General features: G+C 57.1%; 3 protein-coding genes across 5 annotated transcripts in view; 2 read left to right on the top strand and 1 right to left on the bottom strand.

The window, feature by feature from the left end:
• The window catches only part of PNKD (PNKD metallo-beta-lactamase domain containing), a 60746-nt gene extending 40440 nt beyond the window's left edge, over positions 1-20306 (bottom strand). Inside the window, exons 1-3 of one of the 2 annotated variants that reach the window (XM_004762745.3) lie at positions 20189-20306; positions 19290-19458; positions 17783-18180 (exon numbers count right to left, since the gene is read on the bottom strand). In XM_004762745.3, the coding sequence (XP_004762802.1) occupies positions 17988-18180; positions 19290-19458; positions 20189-20255 (429 nt within the window). In that variant the 5' untranslated portion in view covers positions 20256-20306 and the 3' untranslated portion in view covers positions 17783-17987. Of the gene's footprint in view, positions 1-17782; positions 18181-19289; positions 19459-20188 lie in introns of those variants that run through there. The other variant, XM_004762742.2, reaches the window with a different exon arrangement.
• TMBIM1 (transmembrane BAX inhibitor motif containing 1) lies at positions 568-17054 on the top strand. Its single transcript, XM_045078738.1, has 12 exons — positions 568-683; positions 9221-9462; positions 10921-11021; positions 11833-11897; positions 12074-12127; positions 12622-12672; positions 13163-13202; positions 13436-13473; positions 13658-13745; positions 14071-14166; positions 15163-15216; positions 15637-17054. Exons 2-12 carry the CDS (start codon positions 9261-9263, stop codon positions 15781-15783), a joined length of 936 nt encoding a protein of 311 aa, XP_044934673.1. The 5' UTR covers positions 568-683; positions 9221-9260; the 3' UTR covers positions 15784-17054.
• A 311-nt stretch (positions 20307-20617) lies between the features above and the next one.
• LOC101680908 (angio associated migratory cell protein) lies at positions 20618-25564 on the top strand. Of its 2 annotated transcripts, none has more exons than XM_004762739.3 (11): positions 20618-20823; positions 21279-21437; positions 22109-22228; positions 22747-22886; positions 23149-23293; positions 23576-23659; positions 23763-23878; positions 24018-24121; positions 24272-24362; positions 24515-24669; positions 25093-25564. In XM_004762739.3, the coding sequence occupies exons 1-11, from the start codon at positions 20703-20705 to the stop codon at positions 25166-25168; spliced, it is 1311 nt and encodes a 436-aa protein (XP_004762796.1). In that variant the 5' UTR covers positions 20618-20702; the 3' UTR covers positions 25169-25564. The 2 variants fall into 2 exon arrangements, with proteins under 2 accessions (XP_004762796.1, XP_004762797.1); XM_004762740.3 differs by having other exon boundaries at positions 20619-20823; positions 21282-21437.
• The last annotated feature ends 3 nt before the right edge of the window (positions 25565-25567 follow it).

The raw sequence follows: 25567 nt of genomic DNA, 5'->3' as shown, positions 1-25567 counted from the left end.
GTGAAGTGCGTTCGGTTTTAAAAGAAGAGAATTGTCAAGGATGTTCAGCACAGATTTGTGTCTGATAATGAGAAATAGAAAACAATTTAAGTGTCTTCCGGTAGGAAATTAATTTAATAAATCAGCACAGCTATGTGATAGAATACTTTGCGGCATTAAAATGATGCTTTTGAAGAATTATCTAGTGACAAGAAAAATGGTCATGATAAAATGTTAAGTAAAATAAAAGCAATGGATAAAACATCATACAATGCGCCCCACTCTGGAAAGACAAGTAAAAAACACGCGCTTTCCGCAGGAAGTCGGGAGGCGTGTAGCGAACAGATTTTCCTCCTGTATGTTGGTGTTTTCTAAGTTTCCATCAATGATCACGCATTGCCTTTATATCCGAGAACCCTAGACGGTCGTCCCGGCCTCCCGAGGCGCGCGCGGAGCCGCCAGACGCGGGCGGGACCCCGGGCAGCCCCCAGCGCCCCCTGGCGGTATCCCGAGGCCCCGCCCCACGGGGGGCCGACGCGACGGGGCGGGGCGCGGAACCCCAGCCCAGCCCAGCCCAGCCCAGCCCAGCCCAGCCCAGCCCAGGCCCGCCCAGCCCAGGGCAGGCCCGCGCGCTCCTTGCTGGACTAGCTGCGCCTGGAGGGAGGCCGGGAGTGAGGCCGGGAGCGCACCGTCGGAGCGGTCAGGCAAGTCAGGGGGCCGGGGCCGGCGGGAGTGGGAGACCGCGGGCCGGCGGGGACGGGGCGGGGGTGACGCCCCGAACTTTCTCCGAGTGCTCGGCCCGGGGAGGCGGCGCCGGATGACAATCTGTGGCCCTCGCCCTTGGAGTTTCTCTTTCCCGCGGCGTCCGGGCGGCCGAGGGGCGCCTGTTTCGCGTTGGGAGCGAGCAGGGGGTTGTGGGCCCGGGCGAGCGGGCCAGGGTCAGAGGGTGTCATGTCTCCCTCCTAATGGCGCGTGTCGCAGGGTGTGTCCACCATACGAGCCCCCAGAGTGGCCTGCTGCGCGCGGGAGGAGGGCTGTCAGGGCCCTGGGCCGGCAGGAGGGGGAGGGGAGCGGCCGGGAGGCTGGTGCCAGCCACGGCGCAGCCAGGTGAATTGAGTATGGGAATGGGGGGAGGGGGCCTGGCTCTTGGGGTGGGAGCAGCCAGCGGCCCACTGTCCCTAGCGTGGAGAAGTGGCCACCCCTGTTACCGTGACTTTGCCTCGGCCCGCCTGCTTCCAGCCACTGTCCCGAGGCTGGGTTGAGAAAGCAACAAGGAAGTGCTGTCTGCCTCGTGCCCTCTCTGGGTCAGCATAAAAACCCAACTGGAGCCTGGGAAAGGGGAAAACAAGTGGAGCCGGACAAGGAGCCAGCAGACGGTGGCAGGGCAAGCCGGGGAAGGCTGTTGGGAGGCTTGGCCCTGATCCGGAGGTCCTGCGTCAGCTCCTGTCCTTGGGGGGGGGGGGTCCTCCATCCCCCCTCACCCCACTGTGGCCTGGGTGTGGTATGGGGGGGGTGAGGTTCTACTTGATGCCAGCTTAGGATGTGAGATAAGTGAAGGAAGGCCTGGGAACTAGGGTCAGAGCCAGATGTCAGGGCAGGTCCCTCGGGTGTCCAGTTCTCTGGGGTTCTGAAATATTCATCTCACTGGTGAGCTTTGGTTTCAAAGCTGGTGCCTTTGGCCTGGCCAGTGGTGGCAGCGAAAGCCAGGTGCTGCCTTGGGTCTGCTTTGTCTGGGGCAAAGTGGCAGCCATACTTTCTCTTCACCTGGTTGCTGTCCCTGGCCCTCTAGGCTGGGGACCCAAACAGAGAGCCAGTTTGTAACTTAAGAACAAGTGGTGGGACCACAGTGTCGAGGGCACTGACTTCCTCTGTCTTATGGTGCCATGACCTCAGGGCCTCACTTGTAAAAATGGGCACGTCAGAGAGGTAATGATGGGGTACACTGAAAGTGTGGGGAGTGCGTCATATCAGGAGCTGGGGTAACAGCCACTTCAGCTACAACACCTCCCTGGGGACGGGGGCCTCGGCTGGAAGCTGTCCTCCTCAGAGCACATCCACCCCCAAACTTCTCACCCTGGCTCCTTCAGAAAGAGCAGAAGCCCCAGAGAAGAAACACATGCTCGTGTCTTCACAGGGCTGGAGTGGGAGGGCCAGAGTGGGCACGCTCAGACAGCTCTCTGGGAAGGAGGCCTCTGCTGACAATATGGTTAACACTGATATGGGCCTTCTTGAATATTCTGCTGGGAATGCTGTGGAGGGGATGGCCTTGACCGGATCCTCCAACCCTAAGAGTCTGGTCTTCTAGACCAAAACCTCGGTGTTGTTTGGAAGTAGAGATGTTCGGAAGTCCACAGGACACAGTCCCGGCTGCTGAGAGTCCTCAGTACACTGGTCAGGGAGGAGGACGGATGAGTCTTTGTATTTAATGACTGGTATTTTTCCCATTCCATAAGGGTGATGTTAGGGGACGCCAGTCTCCTAGTACTGTGCTGGTTGAAGATGTCGCCCAGCCCTTCGCGTTAAGGCTACTGTGGAGATGACAGCAGCTGTCTTGTGGGGCGGGTGGTGGGGGGGAGAGGAAGGATCCCGAAGGATCCACTTGACGCAGAGTGAGGGGACACGCTTGTACTTCACGTGACTGCTCCGAGGGCTGGCTAGGAGGACAGGGGCTTTAAGATACGAGGGTTAGGACAGGAATCATTCTCAGGGTTGGGTCTCTGTAAAACAAAGGTGGACCGGTCAGGATCCCACGGGATATTAATTAGGTGTGCCCTGATTAAAACTGTTTCAGGCTCAAGGAAGTCCGGGGGGAAGCTGGGTTCAACAAAGCTGAACAGTTCTTGCCCCCTGCAGGACTGCACAGAGGCTGGATACGCCGTTGTGCCTTGGGAATTTCTGAAAGGGGTACTGGTTGTTTTTCAGACTTCTCTGTTTCAGAGCTCATCCAGTAACATCTCCGGGGTGTTCTTTAGAGCAGTCTGGGAAATGCCTGGCTGGATGAGTTTAGCTGTCAGCTCCAGGGTTCTGGGTAACTGGTCCCTCCCCGCTGCCCCATGGGGGCTGGTGTTGGGGGGTGGGGAAAGGAGGCCAAGGGAGGTCACTTGCCTGGTGGCAGGCTTAGAACTGGAGCCCAGTTCTCTGATCTCCCTCCTGCCTGGTCGTCTTTCTTGTCTACACTGTTAGACTGTTTCTCTGCCGGCTGCAGGGTAAGTGAGCGCCCTGGAAATGCTGGCCGAAGGTTCCAGAGGGCAATATGGGGACAGTTTGGGAGGGAGGATGTTAGGGCCACTCCCATCCCTGGAACATGCCATGTGTCTCTGCCTCTGTAGCCGTTCTAGATGGGGAGTAAGCCCAGGTGTAGATTCTTTAGGAAGCAGGGCGGTCTGCCCTGACCTGCTGTGCTCTGTCGGGTTGCTCCTTCAGAAGCAGAGGCTGTTGGAGTTGGAACAGACTCGATCTTTTGGCTCAGTGTACCTGTTTTATGGTGGGGAAGAGAGAGTCCAGGGATGGGGAGTGACCCACCCAGACTCACAGAGGGGTTAGGAGCCAGACAAGAACTCTGTACCTGCCTTCTAACCCACGGCTCTGGCGTGGTGGACTGACTCTCTCCAAGGGAAAGGTCCTCATTACACCAGCCCATCCTGGGTGTGAGTCTGTGCACGAAGGTGGCTGATAGGGGTGCCTGAGGGGCTCGTGTTCCAAGCAGGTGTAAAAGCAAAGGGCCTGGACTCTAAAATCGGATGTCTAGCCTGGGTTCCAGTACATCTCTGATGTTTGCCTGCTGTGGGCCCCTAGATCTGTTTTCCTCTGAATTTCAGTTTTCTCCTCTGGAGAGTGGGGATAAGAACACACCTTAGAGGGCTGTTGTCAGGCTCAGGCCTGCCTTGGGAGCCAGTGACGGGTACCCATACTCACTGCTATAAGCGGCTCTCTTCCTTCCTGCCCGCCCTGCCCACTGAGGGAAGGGTTAGTCCCCTCTCCACCGTGGGTTGCTAATTACATCTGCCTCTCCTCCCTCCTAATCTCAGGACACAAGGAAAAGCCGGAGATGAAAGGCAAGGGAGGAGGCGGCTAGGCACAGTGTTTCTGAGTCCTCCTTCCTTATCTGCACTTCCAGGCCTTTGGGACCAGTGACGTGGTTGGAGTCACTGAGCTTACCCACACTGGTGACACACTTATATTCTCCCCCCCACCCCCCCTACCCCCGTGAAGAAGGGTGACAGAGCTGTGGGGCTCCTTTGCTCTCCAGGGCATCTTCCCCACCCCACCTCTCTCAGCTCAGATGGGAGAGGCTGCCCTGGGCTTGCGACTCGGGCCAGGCCGGGAGGGAAGTGGAGGGTTGGCAGTCTTATCTGTTTCTGAGCAGGGTGGAGGCACAGAGGAGGGGGGCGGAACCGAAGGCGGGTGGCTTGTCCTGGCTCCGCCTCAGCTGTGTGTGTGCTTACATCTGTTCTAGGTTCTCAGACAGTGGGCAGGGCTGGCTGGGAATGGAAGTTCCAAACCTGTGACCCACAGGGCCTTTTGTGCGCTGGGCAGGAACTTTCTTGGTATTGGGGTTTCCTGGTGTGTCAGACAACCAGATGATTTCTAAAGGTACTCTAGCTCTTTTTAGATCTATTCCGCGTCATGCTGTTATTCCCAGAAGCCAAGCAGACAGAAGGATAAGTTGATTCTGGGCCTGTTGGTCCGCGTGCAGGCAGTCTGGTGACTTGCCCAGACACCTCTGGGTGTATCTTTTTACTTCTCTGCCCTGGTGGCTCTGTGCTGGCACCAGGGCAGGGGAGTGGGGGGCCGGTTCCTGGGGCTGGGGGAGAGCTGGGGGCGTTGGGGTAGTTAAAGGAAATGGGAGGGAAGGACTGTGCTCCTACGTCTGCTGGGTGGGGTTTCCTGAGATGCACACTTTGAGCTATTCTTTCCATTCTGACTCTGGGCATCCGTTCCTGGCAGAGAGGAGGGCAGGCTGCCTGGGACCAGTCAGCTGCTCCTTTCTGCGAGCACACACACACACACACACACACCCTCTTGGTTCCACCCTTCTGTGCAGATTCCAGAGCTTTAACCCTTCAGGGGCCCCCAGGGGAGCTTGAGGCTGGGCCTCAGCTGGCTGGGCTGTGGTGGCCACACTGAGCTGGCTCCAGGGGAAGGGGCTGTTCCACCCCACGGCTGTATCTGAAATCCCTGACAGCCAGCGAGTTCTGCATTGGAGCCCACACGCTTCTGCTGCTAGGATGGCTGCGTCTGGAGGAGAAAGGAGAGCTTCTGGCAACTTCCTGCGGGGGCATTGGGGTCCTGAGGGTGAAGGAGCAAACTTAGCTCTGTAACATGGCAGGGATGGGGCAGAGTTAGAATGTCTTGGTAACAGGCAAGGTGAGGAAGAAAGTTCTAATGATTCAGGCTGCCGGCAAGGGAACAATCTGGCTCCCAGTTACTGGAGTGTGTTCAGGAGAAGCTGAGTACCTGCTGTGTTTTAGGAAAAGTCAGGCTTCCAGTGGGGAGCCTTAAAGTTCCCTTTTAGCCCATGGAGACCGTGAGCTCCTCCACTAGCTCCTGGTGGAACTCAAATGACCCGATTGCTGGTTTCTGGTCTCTGGATTGTCTCCCTTCCCTTTCCCCTCATTCCCTTTCGACTCCACGTTCTCCAGCTCCTGCCCTTAGTCATAGCTACAAAAGCAAACACTGACTACTTCCCCCTGTCCCTACTACCCAGGCGGAGGCCAGCTTCAAGCCTTGTCCTTAGGAGAGGCCTCGAGGCCATGGAAGTGGCCAGGCCCCTCATGTAGGCTGGGCAGCAGTCAGCAGCCCCCCACCCCCCTACCCCGGCCCTGCTCAGAGGTGAGTGAGGCTGAACTTAGCTACTTCCCTGACTTGTTTGAACACCGTCTCCTGTGCCCAGGACTCAGAAAGCTGGGATGTGGTCCCAGTCCCCCGCCTAGCACTGTGACCATGGATGGGTCACTCTATCTTTCTGTGCGGTTGGTAAAGCAAGGGGGTTGGCTCGTCTTTGATGAGTGGACTTGCTTTCAGCTCAGGCAGTTAAGACTCTATCTCTGACCACCCTCCTCACCTCCTGGCGGTTATTTGGGAACTGGGATTTGGGGGGGGGATTTTAGAGGGAGGCTGAACAGCTCGGTGTCTACTTGTCATGTAAGCCTTCTGTTATTGCTAGAGTCTTAGATGGGGAGCCATGAGATGTGAAAAGAGGCTTCGATGGACAGGGTGTCCAGCTGTGGGATTAGAGTGTGGCCTCTGGAGTCCATCTTGAGCTCAGGTGTGGACTTCATCTCACCCTAGCTAAGTAACCTTGGGCCAGTGACTTAATCCTTTCTTCATCTATGGGATAACATTACCCACCCTGCTGGACTACTATGAGGATTAATAAAATAATAACTAAAAACAGCCACCATTTACTCTTTTTATCGGGGGTCAGGTATCCCTCTAAGTGCTTTATGTGTAGTTGTTCAGTTCTGTACTAGTATAGTGTTAAACCCATTTTCCAGGTGGAGAAAACGAGGCATAGTGGGGTCAAATGGTCCAGTGCCAGTCTCTGGTAAGCGTGGGCTGGTGGCTGAGCCCTTGGACACCTGGACTATGACCTGCTATGTCCCAGCAGGCTGGTCTACTGGTGAATTCCTCTGAAACCAGAAGAGTCAGAGGGAGGGGCAAGGGAGGAGCAAGGGAGTCCTTATGCGTCAGTAGCCTTCTGAGTGGAAACTGGCTGCTGGAGTCTCCTGGGGGGCCCTTTCAAGACTGACCTTGCCCTTGGTGATTCACCCCGCACTCTGCGGCCACAGCCCCTGTGGTCTGGGAAGGGACCTGTTGGCCTGGCTCGGCTTAGAGGAAGGAGGGAGGACCAGCTGCTTGGCTGGACAAAGGGCAAGCTCCACAGAGCTGGGTGCCTCTGAGAGTTCAGTCTGCTGGAGCTGGAGCTCACAGATCACCTGGCCTGTGACATGTCCTTTTACAGAGGTGGACCCTGAGCAGCAGACAGGGCCGGGTCACGGTGACATCCCTGTGGTAGCCTCACTGGGGCTTCCAACCATGGAGCCTTCCCTGCCAGGGTCTCTTGGGTCACGTTCAGCCTGTTCACCTGTGTACCACCACCCAGATGGCTGGGCATCCCATCGACCTGGGGCCGGGATGGCCGTAATGATGACAGACAGAGAGCCCTACTGCAAAGGTGACCTGTTCACACCTCTACAAACAGGATGCCATTCTCTTGGTGGAGTTAGAAGGGGCTCCTGGAGACGGGCAGGCAAGGGGCTGTAGAGAGAAGGAGCCTCTTGCCTATGGATGAGAGCCAGTTTGTGTTTCATCCTTTTGAAAGATCTGTGATAATTTACATATTACAGCTACCTGTGCTAATTTCCCTACCCTTACAGGAGACCAGAACATTGCCACAGCAGTTCGGTTCCCTGTTTCTGAAACTCGCAGCACTCAGTGTTTGGTCTTTTCCTGTTCTCTTTGGCTCCTTATCTCGTCAGGTCACTCTCCTCGACTGTGTAGACCTTCACCACAAGCCTGGCATGGAGGTGCTGTCGCACCCTCACTGCTGGAAAGGTCTTTCTTATTTCTGACCTGACACATTCTTGTTGTGCTGGTCTGTCTACTCTGGGAGGATGGAGAACAGCTTTCCTCAAAGTAACCCATTTAGAGGCCTGGCCTGTTACTCGATCCCTTCTCCCTGCCTCTCCCTACCTCCCCTCTGAGCTATCCCACTTCTAAGAGAGAAGAGGTAGCACAGTCCTTTCTCGGATCCCTGGACTCCGTGGAGTACCCTAATAAGAGAAGCCAGTTCCCTCTTCCTTCCAGCAGAAGTTCTGGGGATGTCTGCCTGTCTGGATCCGGGGGTGCTTCCTCCCTGTGAGGTCCTAAAGTTCTGCCCCTTGGGAGATGCTGCAGGAGGAGGCTGTGGCACTGTCAAGGCTCATTACCAAGGACGTAGGGCCTTTCTGGGACCTCCTCCTTAGCTTTTCTCCAGCCCCAGCTTTGCTACCTCAGAGGGAACACCAGGCCTGGAGGACATTTATCTGGCCTAAGAGGACCGAGAATGCAGTGTAACACAGATCATGCATGCCCAGGCCCCTGAAGGCCTCGGTGCTGTTTGTGCCTTCCTTCCTCTGCTAGTTCTGGGACCCTCGGAGTTATACGTCCCTTCACTGTTAGGCGTCTTGATTCTCTTATCTGAACTGAGCATTTGGGGCCATACAACCTGGAGGTCGCTTTGAGCTGTTTTGGGGGCTCCCAGCGTTCTTCAGCCTTCCCCTGGCTATGGGAGTCTTCCTGCTACAGAGAAGATATGGGCCAGGTCTGGTGGCAGACTCCTCAGGGCGCTCTCCTTCCCCCCTAGCCACGGCCCCTGCTGGGGAACATGGGGATACCAGAGGCCCCGGGGTTCAAGACATGTGTCTGTCCCTCCAGGGGGGTTCGGGGCCTGCAGACACTGTCCACTCCCCACACAACACAGCCAGAGGCTGCTATAGACCTATCGGATGTGCCTCAGCGGATGTGCTCAGCTATTACCCGAAGTAACCAGAAAGCCCTGTCTCTGGCCTGCCCTTTTCTGCAGTTTCCCAGCTCCCAGTGGCCAGCCCAGCGCACCCACTCACCTAGACCTCTCCAGCGTCCCCTGACTCAGCCACTGGCCTCCCCTGACTCAGCCACTGGCCGTGGGCTGGCTGCCCTCCGGCTTGGTGCCTGGTGGCTCAGCCCTGGGGTTCACTTGTTGTCCACACCCCTCCCCCTCCACTTGGAGCCTTGGCTCCTCCCCAGCTCTGCCTTTCAGGCCCTAAGCTCCTGCCAGCTGCCCTGGGGGCTGGGCTGACCCCTGCAATGGGTCCCAGCTGGCCCTGTGACTCACCCAGAGGCTTGGCTGGTCCCTGGAAGCTTTGCTTAGCTGAGCACAGGGAGTTCCCGCCCCGCCCCGCCCCTCACACCACCGGGGCCCAGTGACTGCTCTGGGCTCCAGCACAAACCTCCCCTTCTGCTTTCCTGGGGCCTGAAACGGAACCGAAGTAGTGCCATGGCCAGAAAGCTGGCATGAAGGCAGAGGGGCTGGGGCTGAGCTGGTGGGGCCAGCGGCACTGTGGGGATCAGGAGGATGGCCTGAGGGCAGAGTGTGATGCACCGGGAACATGATTAAGAGAGAGAAGATGAGGGTCCCCTCTCCTCAGGGACAGCCTGGATTGGGGCCCCGTGTGCCGGCTCTGGGCACCCTTGATTGCTTTTCTCATCTCCATTTCAGGTGCCAGCAGCTGGGGTCTCCCCTCAGCCCTCGAGCAGCTATGTCCCACCCCAGTGCCCCCCCTCCATATGAGGACCGCAACCCCCTGTACCCTGGCTCTCCGCCCCAGGGGGGCTACGGGCAGCCATCCGTCCTGCCTGGTGGCTACCCTGCCTACCCAGCCTACCCCCAGCCTGGCTACGGTCACCCCGCTGGCTACCCGCAGCCAATGCCGCCTGTCCACCCGATGCCCATGCACTACGGTGAGTCCCTGAAGGGAGCTGGGGGGAGGGGATGGCGGGGCAGCATCCGGCCCACGCAGAACACCTCTTTTCCTTCCTTCTCAGCTTCCTGTCTCATCCCTTTTTTCATTTCCTCTTTAGTTCTCTCTTCCTGTCTCCTCATCTTTGTTAACTCCCCCACCTGCCCCCTCGGCACCTCACCCCCCCACCAGATGCCTGCTAGCCCCTTATTCAGCAAGGAAACTGAGTCCACAGTCATACACCAGAACTTACACATCAGATGAGAAAGTGGCAGGATGAAGTAACTAGTTACTGTTCCTAATTAGACAGTTGTCCCCTCTGCCCCTCTGCGCCCAGACTCCTCCTCCCTCAGGAATTGCCTTTGGAACCGGAAGCACTTTTTTTTTTTTTTAAAGTATTCTTGGTGCTAACAGGTCCTCCTCTGTTAAGATAACATCTGAGTTTTGCAAACGTCTAGAAGTCATTTGGATGTTTGGTATATGTCACGGCAGGTAACTGCTCTGTTGGGTCCAAAATGAGAGATTAGATGTGGCGACTTTTGGTGAATGGCTCATGTGCGGATTTTGAAAGCGGTTCTCAGGGAAGAACTGAAGGAACATTCTGAGCCCCGCAGTCTCTGGAATGCCGGGCCACGGCCAGCCCTCAGCCGCCTGCACTTGTTCATACATGTTCCGGCGGGGATATTCACACGCCAGTCACATTCATGGTCACGCCCTGTCCTGGGCATGCAGACCCCTAGCATCCCTGAATGCTCATGTTTGCCAGATGGAGGACACGACCCCCACTCTGTTCCCCGTCCTCCGCACGTACACTCCGTGTGTCTACCTGCCTTTCCTCTCTTCATTCCTGCCCTGCCGCTGCCAGCTCCTGTCACCGAGGCTCCGAGCCTGTCCCTGCCGGCTTCCCCACTAGGTCGAGACCCCCAGATGACATGGGACCATGGGTGTTCACACCACAGAGCACCCAGGTGTGGGCCAGACACCCTCATGCAGGGAGGCCTCAATGAGTGTGCCCTGGGGCGCCTAGGTGACTCAGAGGGTTAAGCTTCTGCCTTCAGTTTGGGTCATGATCTCAGGGTCCTGGGATCGAGCCCTGCATGGGGCTCTCTGCTCAGTGGGGAACCTGCTTCCGCCTCTCTCTCTGCCTGCTTGTGAACTCTCTCTCTGTCAAATAAATAAAATCTTAAAAAAAAACAACACAAATAAGTGTGCACTGACAGATGGGCTCATACCTCAGGCCCCTCGTGGCAGGGACATATGGCTCTGTGTGGTGTCCAGGCCAGCACTGGGTCACCTTGAGGGTGTCTAGAAAACCTGGCTGGGGTCAGGAGCTCCTGAGTATATGGCACTGGTCTTTTGGCTGGAGATACTAGAGACTCTGACATAATGTCATGCGGGCTTCGGGATTGAGGCCACTTGTCCCACTTCCCTGTTGGTCACATGTGATCTGTCCCCCCAGGCCCAGGCCAGGGCTATGATGGGGAGGAGCGAGCAGTGAGTGAAAGCTTCGGGCCCGGAGAGTGGGATGATAGGAAAGTCCGACACACCTTCATCCGAAAGGTGAGACACGGGCTGGGAGGCCACTGTCCCTGGGCCCCTTGGGCTGGGGGAATGGGGTGCAGGTGGCCAGGCACTGTGAACCCCGGGCACTCATTCCAATGGAGATATGCTGCTGCCTTCCAATGTCTTTCTAGTTTTGCCCTGCCATGGCGGGGGGTTGGGGGGGCGGGGGGCATCTCCTCTGACCCATGTTCCCTGCCTTTCACTCCTCTCTTCTTTGACCTTGTGGCCAGGGACAGATTCAATCTGGGAAAACCTAGGTGGGTTCTGCCGAAGTGTCCTGCCCTCCCCAAACTTCTTTCTCCTGTGAGATTGGCAGCAGCTTGCAGCCAGAACAGTCACCCTCCTACTCCCCAGCCCCCATGTGCGCATGCGCTACTCTAGGTGGGCAAAGGAGCGGGCACGGGAGTGCTGTGTGAGCTGGGAGGAGCCTGCCTGGTAGTGGGGGGCGGGGTGCAGGGGGTTGGGGGAAGAAGGGAAGCCAGGCTAGCCACGGGACATGTGCAGGTGGGGGTGGGGGCAGAGGTGAGGGGATAGTAAGGAGCAGCTGGAGGTCGGGGTCAGTGTTGGGAGTGTGGGTAGGCTCTGAGCCAGACTCCTTACTCTGGGGTGGCCTTTAGGACAGGCAGCAGCAGGGGAGGGCCCTCAGGTGGTAGTGAAGTAAGACTAGATCCTTCAAAATTAAGAAAGAGCCCCTTCCCCACCATCAGAGCCAGTCTTTGGGGCTCCTGGGGGAGGGCTGGCTGCTTCCTGGGGGGATGGTGTGACACGTGCTGCCCCCCCCCCCCACACCCCCTGGCTTGCGTTCCAGGTTTACTCCATCATCTCCGTCCAGTTGCTTATCACGGTGGCCATCATCGCTATCTTCACCTTCGTGTGAGTCTGAGGACTCCACCCAGTTCTACTGGGTCCCCTGCGGGGAGTGAGGGTTGGAGGGGACCCTGTGCTCAGATGGACCCGAGGGGGAGTTTGCATGCAGTGGCTGCGAGGGCCTGGGGAAGGAGGTAGCCAAGCCTTGTGTGACTCCTCTCCTCTACTCCCCTGCTCCACAGGAAGCCGGTTGGTGAGTTCGTGAGGAGAAACCTGTTTGTCTACTACCTGTCCTAGTGAGTCTCTGCTCCCCTCTGCTGTGTGTGCATGTGCTGGGGGCGGGGGGCTGGGCAGGGAGATGGCGGGGGTACCTCGGACCAGCTTCTTTCAGGGCAGGGATCAATATATGTTCTGAGAGGGGCCCTTCAAACTACCAGCTGTGCTGGGAAGTGTGGGTGGGTGGGAGTGACCCAGTGAGGACTGACAGCACCACAGAGCTCCTGAGAGCAGGGGTGGGGGACTGTTGGCCCCAAGTTCTCTTAGCTTCTCTGCCACAGTCTCCTTCAGCCTCCTTCCTGCCTAAACCCTGCACCTCAGAGGATCTCCAGGGCCTTGGCTGGGGTAATCCTGTCCTGGGTAGCCTCCCCTCAGACTTCCAGATGGTTCTGTGGACGCCCAGCTTCCGAGAGCCCCCAGTCTGCTGGCCTGCTAAGTGCTGCCAGGTGGGGCACGGAGGGGGCTGGGGGGGTGAACGGGCCTGGAGACGACTTCCTCTTCTCTTTCTTGCCAGTGCTGTCTTCCTGGCCACCTACCTGACCCTCGCCTGCTGCCAGGGACCCAGGTGAGTCCTAGATAGATGATGAGAAGGGACAGTGGGGAGCAGGGGGGACAGATGTTTGGGGGAGAATGGGAATCTTGACAGCAGCTGAGTGGTGATGGGCACAGCTGAGGTGCAGGTGTGTTCAAAGTCCCTTGCCTGTGTGGGATTGAGTCTGTCACGTGGCTGCGGCTTTTACGGTACCTCTGCACGGTAGGTAACGCTTTAACCATTTCACAAGTAGGAAGAACCCAGTGCTCAGAGAGGCCGAGTAACTTCCTCACAGTCACACCAGCAGGCAGTGTATGAGCTGCAGAAGGACCCGGGTCTGTCCCACTGGCCCATGTTGTCCCTGCGTAGAACACCTGCGCCGGTACCAAAGGCCAGGCCAGCCTCCCTCCCCCAGGTCAAGGCCTCATTCTCCAAGCACCTGAGCCAAGAACTACCTTCTGCTCAAGGAGTCTCTGACACCTGGTGGTCCCCAAGTCACTTAATCACGTCTCTTTCCCTTCAGACGCCGTTTCCCATGGAACATCATCCTGCTGACCATCTTTGTAAGTCACGAAGGGCGTGAGGGAGGGTGGGTCCCAGGAAGGGCTGGAGACATGACCATGGAAGATGTCCCTGGTGCTCTCTTCCGACCCTAACCTGACCCACGGCCTCGGTCTCCCCTTGGCTGCCTGGGACTCGGTCACACGTGGCCCCAGCTCTGGCAGTCTGCCATGGCCGTGCCTCCAGGGGCCGGCCTTTCTTACATGTTCCACTCTCGTCTTTGTCCTCCCCTCAGACTCTTGCCATGGGCTTCATGACGGGCACCATTTCCAGGTATACTCAGGACAAATCACCACACTTTTGCGGAGTATTATGGGGGAGTGGGGCATCCCTGGGCTGGCAGTCATCTGCGTGGAGCGGGGGGATGCTGGGCACGATCCCTCTTGAAGTGAGAGTTTTGAAGTCATTCCTGCATGACTTATGCCTCTGGCCTCTCCACACTCCTTTTCCCCCGCAGCGTGTATGAAACCAAGGCCGTGATCATTGCAATGATCATCACTGCTGTGGTGTCCATTTCAGTCACCATCTTCTGCTTTCAGACCAAGGTGAGGGTATGGGGTTGGGGGGCTTCCCTGGCCACCCCACACCCCCTTTATTTATATAACCTGGCCCTCCAGGCTTGGCCCTGCAGCAGGCCTGCCACGGCCCAGACCACTCTACACCAGGGATTTCCCTCAGAGACCCCGATCCCCTTCCCCACCTATCTGCACCTGCGAAACTCCTCCTTGCAGGTCCCTAGAATGTCATGGTTACTGCGGAGCCTTCTAGGAGGCAGCACTGGGGTTTCGTGGTCGGGGAGCTGGGGCAGTCTGGCTGGGCGGCTGGTTGTAACACTCATCTGATGGGTGCCTCCTTCTCCCTTCTCGGCAGGTGGACTTCACCTCGTGCACAGGCCTCTTCTGTGTCCTGGGAATTGTGATGATGGTGACTGGGATTGTTACTGCCATTGTGCTGTCCTTCAAATATGTGAGTGTCCTGGGAGAGCTGGGCTCAGTGAACCTAGCTCTCAGAGGAGACTTTCCATATAAAGTGTTGGGAGTAGGCCCCACCCAGGCCTCTGGGCAGGCTCTGACTTCTGGAAGCCCTCCACTGGCTAGCAAAGGGACCAACACCAGAGCACCATCCTTTGGGTTAGGGTAAGCTCTATCTGGAGTTAGAAGGCCCTGGGAGACTTAGAACCCGAAGCCCTGGTCATCATAGCAGAATTCCCATGGGAAGTAGTGGGTGAGATGTGTCTGACAGCTGAGGTTAGGTTCTAGAAGGGAGATGGGAGAGGTGCCCAGGACTAAGAAGCTGGGCTTGGATGGAAGGGGCCCGCGAGGAGGGGAGCACAGTGCTGGGAGGGCACCTGCCTACCGGACCATGGCCGGCCCTGGCCTTCTGTGAACAGGCAGCTGGAGGGCTCCAGGATTCTGGCATTCCTTAGTGTTCCTGGGGGCTTCCTTCCCAGGCTGGCTGCAAGAACCACAATTAAGTGTGGACTAGGACTGGGGGAGAGGTGACAGGGCTCTTCAACCAGTGTCTGCCTGGCTCTGCCCCTCCCGGAGTGATAACACAACCACCTGCTTTTTCCCAGAACAGGGGACACTTCTGTACCCTAACTTTGGAGACTGGTATCATATAAGCACTGAAGGATGGCCCGTTTTCTCTGTCCAAATTTGTTACTATTCTTTTTTTTTTTTAAAGTAATCTCTACACTCTATGTGGGGCTCGAACTCAAAACCCCGAGATCAAGAGTTGCATGCTCCACTGACTGAGCCAGCCGGGCACCCCAAATATGTTACTCCTCCTAATTTCTTCCTTGATCTAGAAGGCAGAACTGGTCCTTTCATGTAGCTACCTTCCTGGGTCTCCCGACTCAAGTACCAGAAGTCAGGGGTTGGGGAGAAGCCGGTTCTGAGGAACTGCCTGGGCTTGTGCTTGGCTAAGATCTCTAACACCATCCCTGCTTCCTCTCCCCAGATTTACTGGCTCCACATGGTCTATGCCGCTCTGGGGGCCATCTGCTTCACATTGGTGAGTAAGGACCTGTTGCCTCTCAGGAGAGGAGCTGAGGGGCTTGGGCAGGGAGTGACCAGAAGGATACAGTATGATTTTAGGCTGCGTTGGAGGCAGGGGCGGGCCACAGCTACCCATCCCTCTCTCCACTGTCAAGAGGGGACTGCTTTTCTGGGCATTCCTGCCCCCTCTTGTTCACTACCAGCTAGGGAGCACACCCAGGAAGCCATATCACAGATGAGGGTGGGTCTCTTCCCCTTTCTAGATGGTGGGCCCCTTGCGAGTAGACATTATGTGCTGTGCTGTTCATTAGCGTGTCTCTAAGCAGCACGGAGGCTCCCAGGACAGATCTGCTGGGAACAGCTGAAACGAGAACCAGAAAGGACCTCTGGCCACTGAGCCCCGGGGTCCTCACATGTGCCTTCTCTGTTCCTACAGTTCCTGGCTTATGACACGCAGCTGGTCCTGGGGAACCGGAAGCACACCATCAGCCCTGAGGACTACATCACTGGCGCTCTGCAGATCTACACTGACATCATTTACATTTTCACCTTTGTGCTGCAGCTGCTTGGGGATCGCAATTAAGGAGCATCGCATTCCGCCCCTCCGTGGGCTCTCCCTTCCCTCGAGGGCTAGGCGGCTGTGACTGGAGTCTGGACCTCACATCCGTCCCTTTCCTTTCCCTCCAGTAACATGCCCAGTTTCTTTTCTGTCCTGGGACGGGTGGCCTCTCTGGCGGGAGATGCACAGGTACCTGATGGGCTGGAGGAACTGGGGACTAACTTGCCTTTGGCAGACCCAGACAGCACGAGACAGATGTGCCTTCTTCCTCCACCTGCTACATGGCACCAAACTCTTCTCAACAGCTGGGGTTGCAGGGAGGGACTAGGAGAGCCTATTCTCTAGCCAAAAAGGAATACGAGCAGTAGAAGTGACTTCAAGATGATGAGGTGTCCCCTCCCACCTCTGCCATAGGCTTCCAGGGTCTGTAACTAGAGCTATTTCCTCCCTCAATGCCCCAGAAGGCCAGAGAACTTTGTCCCCAGCCTCCTGGACTGCTAGGCCATTATCCAGTACTCCTTTGACAACCCTTGGTGCCTTCGAGCTCATGAAAGTAGAAGAATCTGTGCCCATGGTCTTCCCCCGCTTCAGTCCCTCTTCTTTCAATGGCATATACTGTTTATTTGGAGCGGGGCAGGAAGGGGAGAGTAAGCAAAGTCAAGCACAGGGGCCAAGCACAGAGCAGCATCTCCCCTGGGCTTCCGCAGGGCTTCTGGTGGTGGAGAGGACAGGCCTGTTCGCAGCTGCCTGGGGCCTCCCTGGGTGCTTCTGAGATCTCTGGTCAGAGAGACCTCTGGCTTCCTGTGCCTAAGCTGCTCAGAGCAGAAAGTGAAGAGCAAAAGTCAGGCACTGGGGTGATTTGTGGACTGTAAGTGTGGCCAGGAAGTAACGAGGAGGAAGACAGGCCAAGGTGGGGATAGGGGAAATGCTCTGCGTCTTCCACCTGGTCTGAGGGAAATGAAAGCCTCCTGTGGTGTCCCTGGCAATGTCTGTGTTCTTTCCTTACGATAACCTGGGGAGGATCCTGAGCAAAAGGAGACTTCCCCTCAGTTTGTGCTGAGGGATTTTAGACCTGAGCCTTATCTCTCCAGCCAGCTGCCACTTTCTTCATGACATCAAGTGCCTCAAGCTGAAATGGGGAAGGGGGACAAGAGTCACTCGGTGAGGGGGTGGAAACCAAATCAGCCTGAGAGTATCAGCCTGAAGTAGGACTTCTCTTAACTACTTGGTCCTAAATATATCATGCAAAAGGACATAACTAGAAATGTAATAAAGTTTTATGTTTAGAAGTTAAACCCCTATTTGGATCTGATTTCTTTAAGGTGGGAGCTCTTGGAGTGCTGGTTTGGCTCTGCCCAAAGCACCCACTTCCAACCTCTGCATTCCGGCTTGGCGTCTTCTGCCTTTGCTAAGATAACCAAGTACATTTTGCCCCACTGCTTCTTGGTGATGGATGCAAAAGACTGGTAAAGGTTCAACCTTGAAATATCGGGTCTGGCAGGGACCTGTCGGAGCAGCGGCACATGACCTTTTCTGCATCATGGACCCTTTATAAAAGCACATGAGAGCTATGAAGTCTCCTCCCCACAAAGCTGTATGTATACGCACAATTTCACAGGTGGGGATGGGGGGCGATGAACCACAGGTTCAAGTTTAGAACCCATGTCTTAGACATCACTAGCCCAATCCCTGTTACAAACAAGGAAACTGAGGCCCAGAGGGCCCAGTCTCTTGGACTGGACCAAGAGGAGTTACCCCCACCCCACCCGCCCCCACTCGGAATGCCCTTTTTGAATTCTCTTTATTTTTTGTTAGAGGCTCAGGGGGCCCCACCCTCCTGGCCAGCAGCTCTGAAGGCTTGGTCCCCAGAGCCCAAGCCTAGGCTTGTTGTATTTAAGTCTCTGTGGTCTCCCCAACCAGCCAGCCAGGAACACTGAGGGCTTCTGTGAGAGGGAGCACAAGTAAGTAACCAACCCCTCCCTCAAACCCTCCCGTCCCAAGGAATTCACAAGCCCACTCCTGGTTCCTTGGCGCTCAAAACACTCTGTGACTTTATTTGCCTTTGGCTGGCTTCTGGGGAGAACGGGGCAGGCGCTGGCAGCGGCCTGAGCTTCATGCGCCCTCTGGCGGCCCTCACAGGCAAGGGCTGGAATCCTGGCCAAACCCAAAGGACTTCACAGTCTTGAAAGCCACAGTCAATAGAGTCTAGGGGAGGGCTGCAGTGTTCCTCAGGCTTGCACCCCTGACCCAGCTTCAGGAGACAGGGCGTGTTGGGAGAAGGCCCTGAACCTCTGGCTCTCATACTCGCCCGTGTTGGATGCCCGCATGTTCTGCCGAGCCTTCATCTGCTTCAAACGGTCCTTGTCCACTTCCCGCTTGGTGAGGATGAAGAGGAGGATACCACAGGGGAAGCCGATGGCCCTAGGGGTGGGGAGATGTGCACGGGGTTTGGGGAGGGGCCAAGCCTGAGCCAGAGGAGCTGGGGGAATCTCATTCCAGCTTCATCGGTCGCAGGAACACTGCAATACCTCTCATTTCTGGGCAGCCTCCTCCAACTGGCTGCTGGAGGGCCCCAAGCAAATCAGATCCTGGCTACCGCACTGCTTTAAACTCCCTAACAGCTCTCCGCCACTTCCCAGCCAAATCCAAACTCTTTGGCACAGCACAAAAGGCCCAGTATGGTTGGTCCTCTGCCCACCTTTTCACTCCTGTCCCCTACAGTTTCATGCCCCTCGACGTGAGCCCTGCGATCCTGCCACACCGACCATGCAAGGTTCTCCAGACGGCCCATACTCCTTTCCTCTCCCAAGTGCTGGCAAAGGTTCTCTCTGCTGTAACCGCCCCACACACATCCCTTCCCAGACCCCCTTCTTCATCTGAGTAACCACCGCTACCTGCTTGACACTGTGGTGTGGGGTAGAGCGCATGGAGTCACGAGACCTGGTGGGAATCCCACCTCTGAATCTTCGTTCCCTCCTCTGTGAAATGGGATGGAATTTAAAAAAAATTTTTTGTCTTTTGGATTTAGGGGATGTAATATTTATCTCAGAAAAAACTAAAACATTACATTGTAAAGTACTGGCACACCTCAGGTGTGGAAAAAAGTGTTAATTTTCTCCTTCTTTCCTTTAATATCAATCAACAATACACATTAAGGTCAGAGTCAAATAACGATATATTGAACATCTAGATGCTACTTATACAACTAACATAATCTCACATGATCTCAATGATTTCAATGAAAGAGCTCAATGGGCTTTCAGGTCAAGCTCCCAAAAGAGAGAAGGCGGCCAGGGACCCAAATTCAAATGAGATCAGCTCAGCTTACTACAAAACCCACTGTGCCTCCAATTCCACATACTTTCCCACCTCCCCTCCACCCCTGCTCTGAGATTCCAGTCCTCAAACCAAGCAGTTCTGTCCCCACAACCTCGATTCAACTCACCGCTGAAACTTGGAGAAATTTCTGGGTCCCGCCCTCCCCTGCGCCACTCCCCATTGGTGGGCAAAGAGTTTTAGTTAAAACTCACCAGGCGAGTCCCACAGCTTTCATGGGGTTCTTGCCCCTCTTTCTGGGAATGTATTCCAGCTCAGGGGAAAGGGACTCCGGCTCCTCCTTGCACTCTGGGGAGCTGTGGCTTTGCAGTGCCCGGGTCCTGTTCTGGGAGGCCTTGTTAGCTGTGGCTCCTGAGAGAATTCCTGTGGATCGAAAGAAGGAGGGTCAGTAAGAGAAGATGAGAAGAAAGCCCAGGGGAGGAAAGGGGAGTGACGGCAGTTTGAAGTTACAAGTGCCAGGGAGAATCCAAAGGGAAATGGGAAAATTGCCATCAAGGTGGCACCTCTGGAAGCCACTTCCACGTCACTGCGGGCTCATCACCCTGGTGCCAGGAGAGCGAGCTTCGTTGTTCTTCATCTGATCGGACGACAGGATGTGAAGGACTGCAGTGGGGCTCACATAAGTCGTATGAAGGAAATCCGAGGAAAGGTTTTCAAACTGCAGGATGTTAGCACTGGGAGCTTACTTTCTCCCCTTATTTTAGACAAGAGGAAACTAAAGCCCCGAGAGACGAGCTGCTTCGCCCAAGGTCAAACTGCTAATTATCCGGGGCTAGAACCCAAGCCTCCAGAAGCCCAGGGCTCTTTCATCTGCACTGCGGTGAGTGTGAAACACCTGGAGCGCGGGAGTCTAAAAGGCTTCCCCAGAGCTCCCTCTCGCAGCATGACCCCAGAGGTGTCGCGTAACTTGAGGGCAGGGGGATGGACTGTGTGACCTCTAGAGAGCATCTTTTAGCCCCCAGACTCTTTATGATCCTGCAGCGCGGGGTGCAGGGAGGAATCGACAGCCACGACCTCCTGCTATCGCTGGTCGGGATGTATAAAAAAAGGGGATCCCCTGCCGTCCTGCCCTCCCCGGGGTCCCTCTCCTTACCCCGGAGGACGCGGGCATTTCTCGCCCCCCGGCCCTTCAGCGCCGTAGCAGCTACCACCGCCGCCATGTTCAGATCCCACCCCCTTTCGCCGCGCTCCCCGCCGGGAATTGTAGTTTGCGTAAGGAGCCTCCCCCGCTCCTTCCGTCCTGCCTACAGACCAGAAACTACAACTCCCAGAAGCCTGCGAGGGGACCTGGGAGAACTACTCTTCCCAGGAGACCCCGGAGGCGCGCACGCTCGCTTGTTTCCCTCCTGTTGGAGGCGGAGTCAGGCCGGGCGGAGTTTGGATTCTCCCCGCCACGTCCCGGCCCCTTCTCCCAACTCTGACCTCTGATTGGTGGATCAGGCAGTTAGCCCCCTTCACTATTGGCCTAGTGGCCGTCGCTCTTTCTGCCGGGGAGTTGCCTACGCCTACTTCCTCCCGGGAGGAGGGGCTCGAGTTCCGCGTCGTCGCGCAGAGCTGACTCTGGGAGGCGTTTGGGCCCAGAGAAGTGGATCGGCCGCTTGCGCCGCATGGAGTCCGAATCCGAGAGCGGGGCCGCCGCTGACACCCCCCCACTGGAGACCCTGAGCTTCCATGGTGATGAGGAGATTATCGAGGTGGTAGAACTGGATCCTGGTCCGCCGGACCCAGGTGAGAACTGCCGCTCCTCGGGCCGTGGGACAGGAGGCGCTCACCCCTGGCCTCTGACCCCTGCTTCTCCCCCCTCCCTTCCTCTCCCCACTGGTCATTCCTACCGACCCAATTCGCCCTTCCCCCCCCTGCCCTGCCCCCACACTTAGTTCTTAGGCCTGGCAGGGGTGGGGGTTCCCCTGACGCCTCCTCTGGCCCTTCCCCTCACACACCCCCTTCCCATCATCCCCTCGGTCCTCCCTTCCCACACCGTCTCTAGCCAACCCCGGGTCCTCAGACCTCTCCTGTCCGTCCCCCGTGTCCCCGCCTCCCTGCCGCTTCTACCCTTGCTTCTCCCTCTCTGACCTCAGCCGACCCTCTTGTTACACCCCAGCGCCTCAGACCTCCCCACCACTTCTCCCCTTCCCTCTTTCTTACTGTCTGCCCAGCCGCATCTCTTAACCCTCTCCCCAAAGCAGATGATCTGGCCCAGGAGATGGAAGATGTGGACTTCGAGGAAGAAGAAGAAGAGGAAGAGGGCAACGAGGAGGGCTGGGTTCTAGAACCCCAGGAAGGGGTGGTCGGCAGCATGGAGGGCCCGGACGATAGTGAAGTCACCTTTGCATTGCACTCAGGTAGGTCTCTGAGGGGATCCGCCATCAACTCAGTGCACGTGGGCATTGGAACATCAGACTCCTGCTGTGTAGGGAGCCTTTGGAGGGACAGGGAGTTGGGAAAACAGAGGCTGGCCTTGCCCTGGAGGAGCTCGCACTGTGAGGGCCTGGGGAGAGCTTGGCTACTGGAGCCGGCTGGCTTCAAAGCCTCCTCTTGTTCCTTAGCGATTTATGATCTTTATTAATCTTTCTGGGTCTTAGTTTCTTTTCAGAAGGTTACCTTGTAGTAAATTAGAGGTAGTTGTACCTTTTTGAACGTGTTTTATATAATTCTCTCAAATATTAGCCCTTAATAAGGGAAGTGACACGCTGCTTTCCTCACTCCGTGCTCAGCCTGGTGACACCCTGTGCTGAGACCTGGAAGCCTGCACGTGTACACTCCTTGTCTGACTGGGGCGGTGAGGGCAGCAGCACTGGGGAAGGACTTGGAGCTTGGCAAGCGTGGGCTGGGATTGCTCCAACAACTTGATGCTTGAAACTTAGAACTTGGATGCACCCTTCTTTTCCAGGAGGAAAGACATGTTGCTTTGGGTGGAAGGGGGTCGGCTTCCTGAAGGTCCCAAAGGACAGAACCCGGGGTGGGGGGGTGGGGGAACCCTGTCCGCTTACTCATGGAATATCTCTTGGGACAGCGTCTGTGTTTTGTGTGAGCCTGGACCCCAAGACCAACACCTTGGCAGTGACTGGGGGTGAAGATGACAAGGCTTTCGTATGGAGGCTCAGTGATGGGGAGCTGCTCTTTGAGTGTGCAGGTGAGGGGGGCAGGTGTAGTTACGTTACTTTGGAGGTCTTGGGGGCTAGCCTGCAATGGTTGTGCATCCAGCACCATTTACTGGTCCCCATTTGGGGCGAGCTCTGTGCTGAACCCAAGGACTTCAGAACAGAATAACCTAGATTGTCTTGGGCATGGGGAGGGAGCCAGTATTGGCCCGAGGAGTCTGGGGAAGGTCTGGGAGGAGGTAGCAGCGGTCGTAGGCTATTTAGACAGAAAGGAGGAGCTGGTTTTTTGCGCAGAGGTATGGAGCAGACAGAATGGGGAGGACATAGGCCTGAGCTAGCTAGGCATGGTTGAGTGAAAGGCTAGCATCGCCACCCCTAGGGAGACCTGGGGGGATTGGCTGAGTATTGACTCCTGGAGTGGCAGTGAGCTTGAGGCCCCTGTTATGGTGGGACCGACCTTTCTCTTCCCAACTGGTCCTTTCAGGGGGCCAGACACCTGGGTCCTATTGTCCTGATGTTCTTCTCTCTTTCTGCCTCCTTTCCTTTGCAGGCCATAAAGACTCTGTTACTTGTGCTGGTTTCAGCCACGACTCTACCCTCGTGGCCACAGGGGACATGAGCGGCCTCTTGAAAGTGTGGCAGGTGGACACCAAGGAGGAGGTCTGGTCCTTTGAAGCAGGAGATCTGGAGGTGAGATCTTCAGAGTGGTGTTGAGCTGTGTGGGGCCCTGGTAGGTGCCAAGAGCTGGGGGTGGGGGGGTCCAGTCTCGCCTTTACCAGACCACGCTGGCTTGAAGGCAGTGTGCTGTCCAGGCGCAGCACGGGTGTCTGGCTCTGTTCTTGCCCAGTCCCTGCCACCCTCAGAAGCAAGGACAGCTTGGGTGGAGCTTATGGAAGGGCTCCTTGGGGAATGGGGTGAAAGGCCTGCCTGCTGACCCCTCCTCTCTGCCCAGTGGATGGAGTGGCACCCTCGGGCACCTGTCCTCCTGGCTGGCACAGCTGACGGCAACACCTGGATGTGGAAGGTCCCAAATGGCGACTGCAAGACCTTCCAAGGCCCCAACTGCCCAGCTACCTGCGGCCGAGTCCTCCCTGATGGTGAGGGCTGCTCCCCTTGCTGTCTGCCAGGCTGCTGGGTGGTGGGCTGCAGGTTTCTGTGGCGTCTTGGGCTCCCTCCTTGGCCTGAGCCGGCCAGCTCTGAGGTCTGCTGTCTGGAAGATGGACCCAGGCCCCAGAGCAGACGGCTTCCCCTCTCCTGCCCTGACTTTCTGCGAGTCCCAGGGGCAGTGTCGGCTCCCTTACCCTCCCTGCCGTTCCCTTGCTGGGTGTGTCTGAGAGCGTTGTCTGTCCTCCCCTCCATCTGTGCCTGTGGGCCTTCAGGGAAGAGAGCTGTGGTCGGCTATGAAGATGGCACCATCAGGATCTGGGACCTGAAGCAGGGAAGCCCGATCCACGTACTAAAAGGTCTCCAGGGCGGGACGGGGTTCCCTGGGTCTCTATGCGGAAGGCCTGGGGTGGGCTACGGGGGCCACGACGAAGCCTGTCTTCATCGTCTGCTCTTTCCTAGGGACTGAGGGTCACCAGGGCCCTCTGACCTGTGTCGCCACCAACCAGGATGGCAGCCTGATCCTCACCGGCTCTGTGGACTGCCAGGCCAAGCTGGTCAGTGCCACCACCGGCAAGGTGAGTGTAACCCAGAGCCAGGCTGCCGAGCCGCTGCCTCCCATGCCCGCCCCACCTCCACTCCGGGACTCTTCTGGTCCCCTCTCCTCCCCTTCATCAGCCCTGCTCTCATCCTCAGCTTCTCTCCCGGGGATTCTAGGTGGTGGGTGTTTTCAGACCTGAGACCGTGGCGTCCCAGCCCAGTGTGGGAGAAGGGGAGGAGAGCGAGTCCAACTCTGTGGAGTCTTTGGGTTTCTGCAGCGTGTGAGTGTGAGGACGGCCTTGGCCTGAAGCGGAAGCCAGCTGGGGAGGAGGATTTGGCGAGGGCTGCCTGGGCTGGGGAACCAGAGAGGAGTGCAGGGTATGGGAGTCCAGGGTTGTCCGCTAGTCTGAGTGGTCCTCTCCTCTGCCCAGGATGCCTCTGGCAGCTGTTGGCTACCTGGATGGGACCTTGGCCATCTATGACCTGTCTACACAGACCCTTAGGCACCAGTGTCAGCACCAGGTACGGGCAGCCTGGAGCCCTGGCAGGGCTTGCTCTCTGTTCCCCCCCTGGCCCGCCCCCTCCCTACCCTTCCCCTCCCTCCCTGAGAGTCAGAGGCAGGCCCCCCACTTCTCTGGCCCTGATGCCCACTCTGTCTCCTGGCACCGGCGCAGTCAGGCATTGTGCAGCTGCTGTGGGAGGCGGGCACCGCCGTGGTTTACACTTGCAGCCTAGATGGCATCGTGCGCCTCTGGGACGCCCGCACTGGCCGCCTGCTCACAGACTACCGGGGCCACACGGCCGAGATCCTGGACTTCGCCCTCAGCAAGTACGAATCTGGCAAGGGCTGGAGTCTCTTTGAGTATTTGGAGGATGGGAAGGGCCCCTGGGGGGCCTCAGGGTCCTTGGGGTGTGGGAGGGACTTCTTAAGAGACAGAAGGTGGGCCCCAAGGCCTGCTGGCAGCCTGTGAGCCCGAAGTGCAGGGAAGCCTGAGGGAGTTGTCGCTTCCGGTGGTTGGGGACCTGTGTGGGCGCTCACATCTCTGTTCTGGCACCGAGGGGCTGGGACCATCTCCTCCATGCTGTGGCTCTTTTCTGACCCCCTATGGGGTGCAGGTTTCCAGCATGTTCACTTGACGTGGACACGGCAGCCCGGTGCTAGGCACCAGGGCCCCTGAGGGCCTCAGGGCGGTGGGCTTGAGGCCAGGCCTCAGGGCCCTCAGTCCCATTGACCTGTGCTTTTTGTCCACAGAGATGCCTCCCTGGTGGTGACTACATCAGGAGACCACAAAGCAAAAGTATTTTGTGTCCAGAGACCTGACCGCTAATGGCTGCAGCCTCTGCTCTGGTGTTGAGGGGTGAAGGGAGAACCCCACCAGCAGAGGCGGTAGGGTATGGGGGAGGAGGAGGCGGGGGCCTTGGACTACTTTCCAACCCCTTCAAACTGACTTGCCCCCTTTGTCCCTTCTCTTAAGAGACCCACCCCTTGCGCCCGCCCCCACCCTCGCCCAGACCTGTGGGTCCCTCAGAGTCAGGGTGGGGGGTCAGGCCTCTTTCTCATTCACCTTCATTTGCTGGTGTGATCACGGGGCTGTGTGTTTGTATGTGGGGAGTAGGTCCTTGAGGTTCCCGTTCTTTCCCTTCCCAAGTCTCTGGGGGTGGAAAGGAGGAAGAGATACTAGTTACAGATTTTAAAAATGTAAATAAAATATACTTCCCAGAGACTG

The sequence above is a fragment of the Mustela putorius genome, unplaced genomic scaffold (assembly GCF_011764305.1).
Source record: "Mustela putorius furo isolate JIRA1106 unplaced genomic scaffold, ASM1176430v1.1 tig00000275_pilon_pilon_pilon, whole genome shotgun sequence".
NCBI lineage: Eukaryota > Metazoa > Chordata > Mammalia > Carnivora > Mustelidae > Mustela > Mustela putorius.
This window is presented reverse-complemented; position numbering and strand designations above follow the sequence as displayed.

Coding starts and splice junctions, on each gene's coding strand:
- TMBIM1 (XM_045078738.1), top strand. CDS start 9,261: ATGTCCCACCCCAGTGCCCCCCCTCCATATGAGGACCGCAACCCCCTG. Junction 12,128..12,621: donor TTTGTCTACTACCTGTCCTA/GTGAGTCTCTGC, acceptor CTTTCTTGCCAG/TGCTGTCTTCCTGGCCACCT. Junction 15,217..15,636: donor GGGCCATCTGCTTCACATTG/GTGAGTAAGGAC, acceptor CTGTTCCTACAG/TTCCTGGCTTATGACACGCA.
- LOC101680908 (XM_004762739.3), top strand. CDS start 20,703: ATGGAGTCCGAATCCGAGAGCGGGGCCGCCGCTGACACCCCCCCACTG. Junction 23,660..23,762: donor CCCGATCCACGTACTAAAAG/GTCTCCAGGGCG, acceptor GCTCTTTCCTAG/GGACTGAGGGTCACCAGGGC. Junction 24,363..24,514: donor GGCACCAGTGTCAGCACCAG/GTACGGGCAGCC, acceptor GCACCGGCGCAG/TCAGGCATTGTGCAGCTGCT.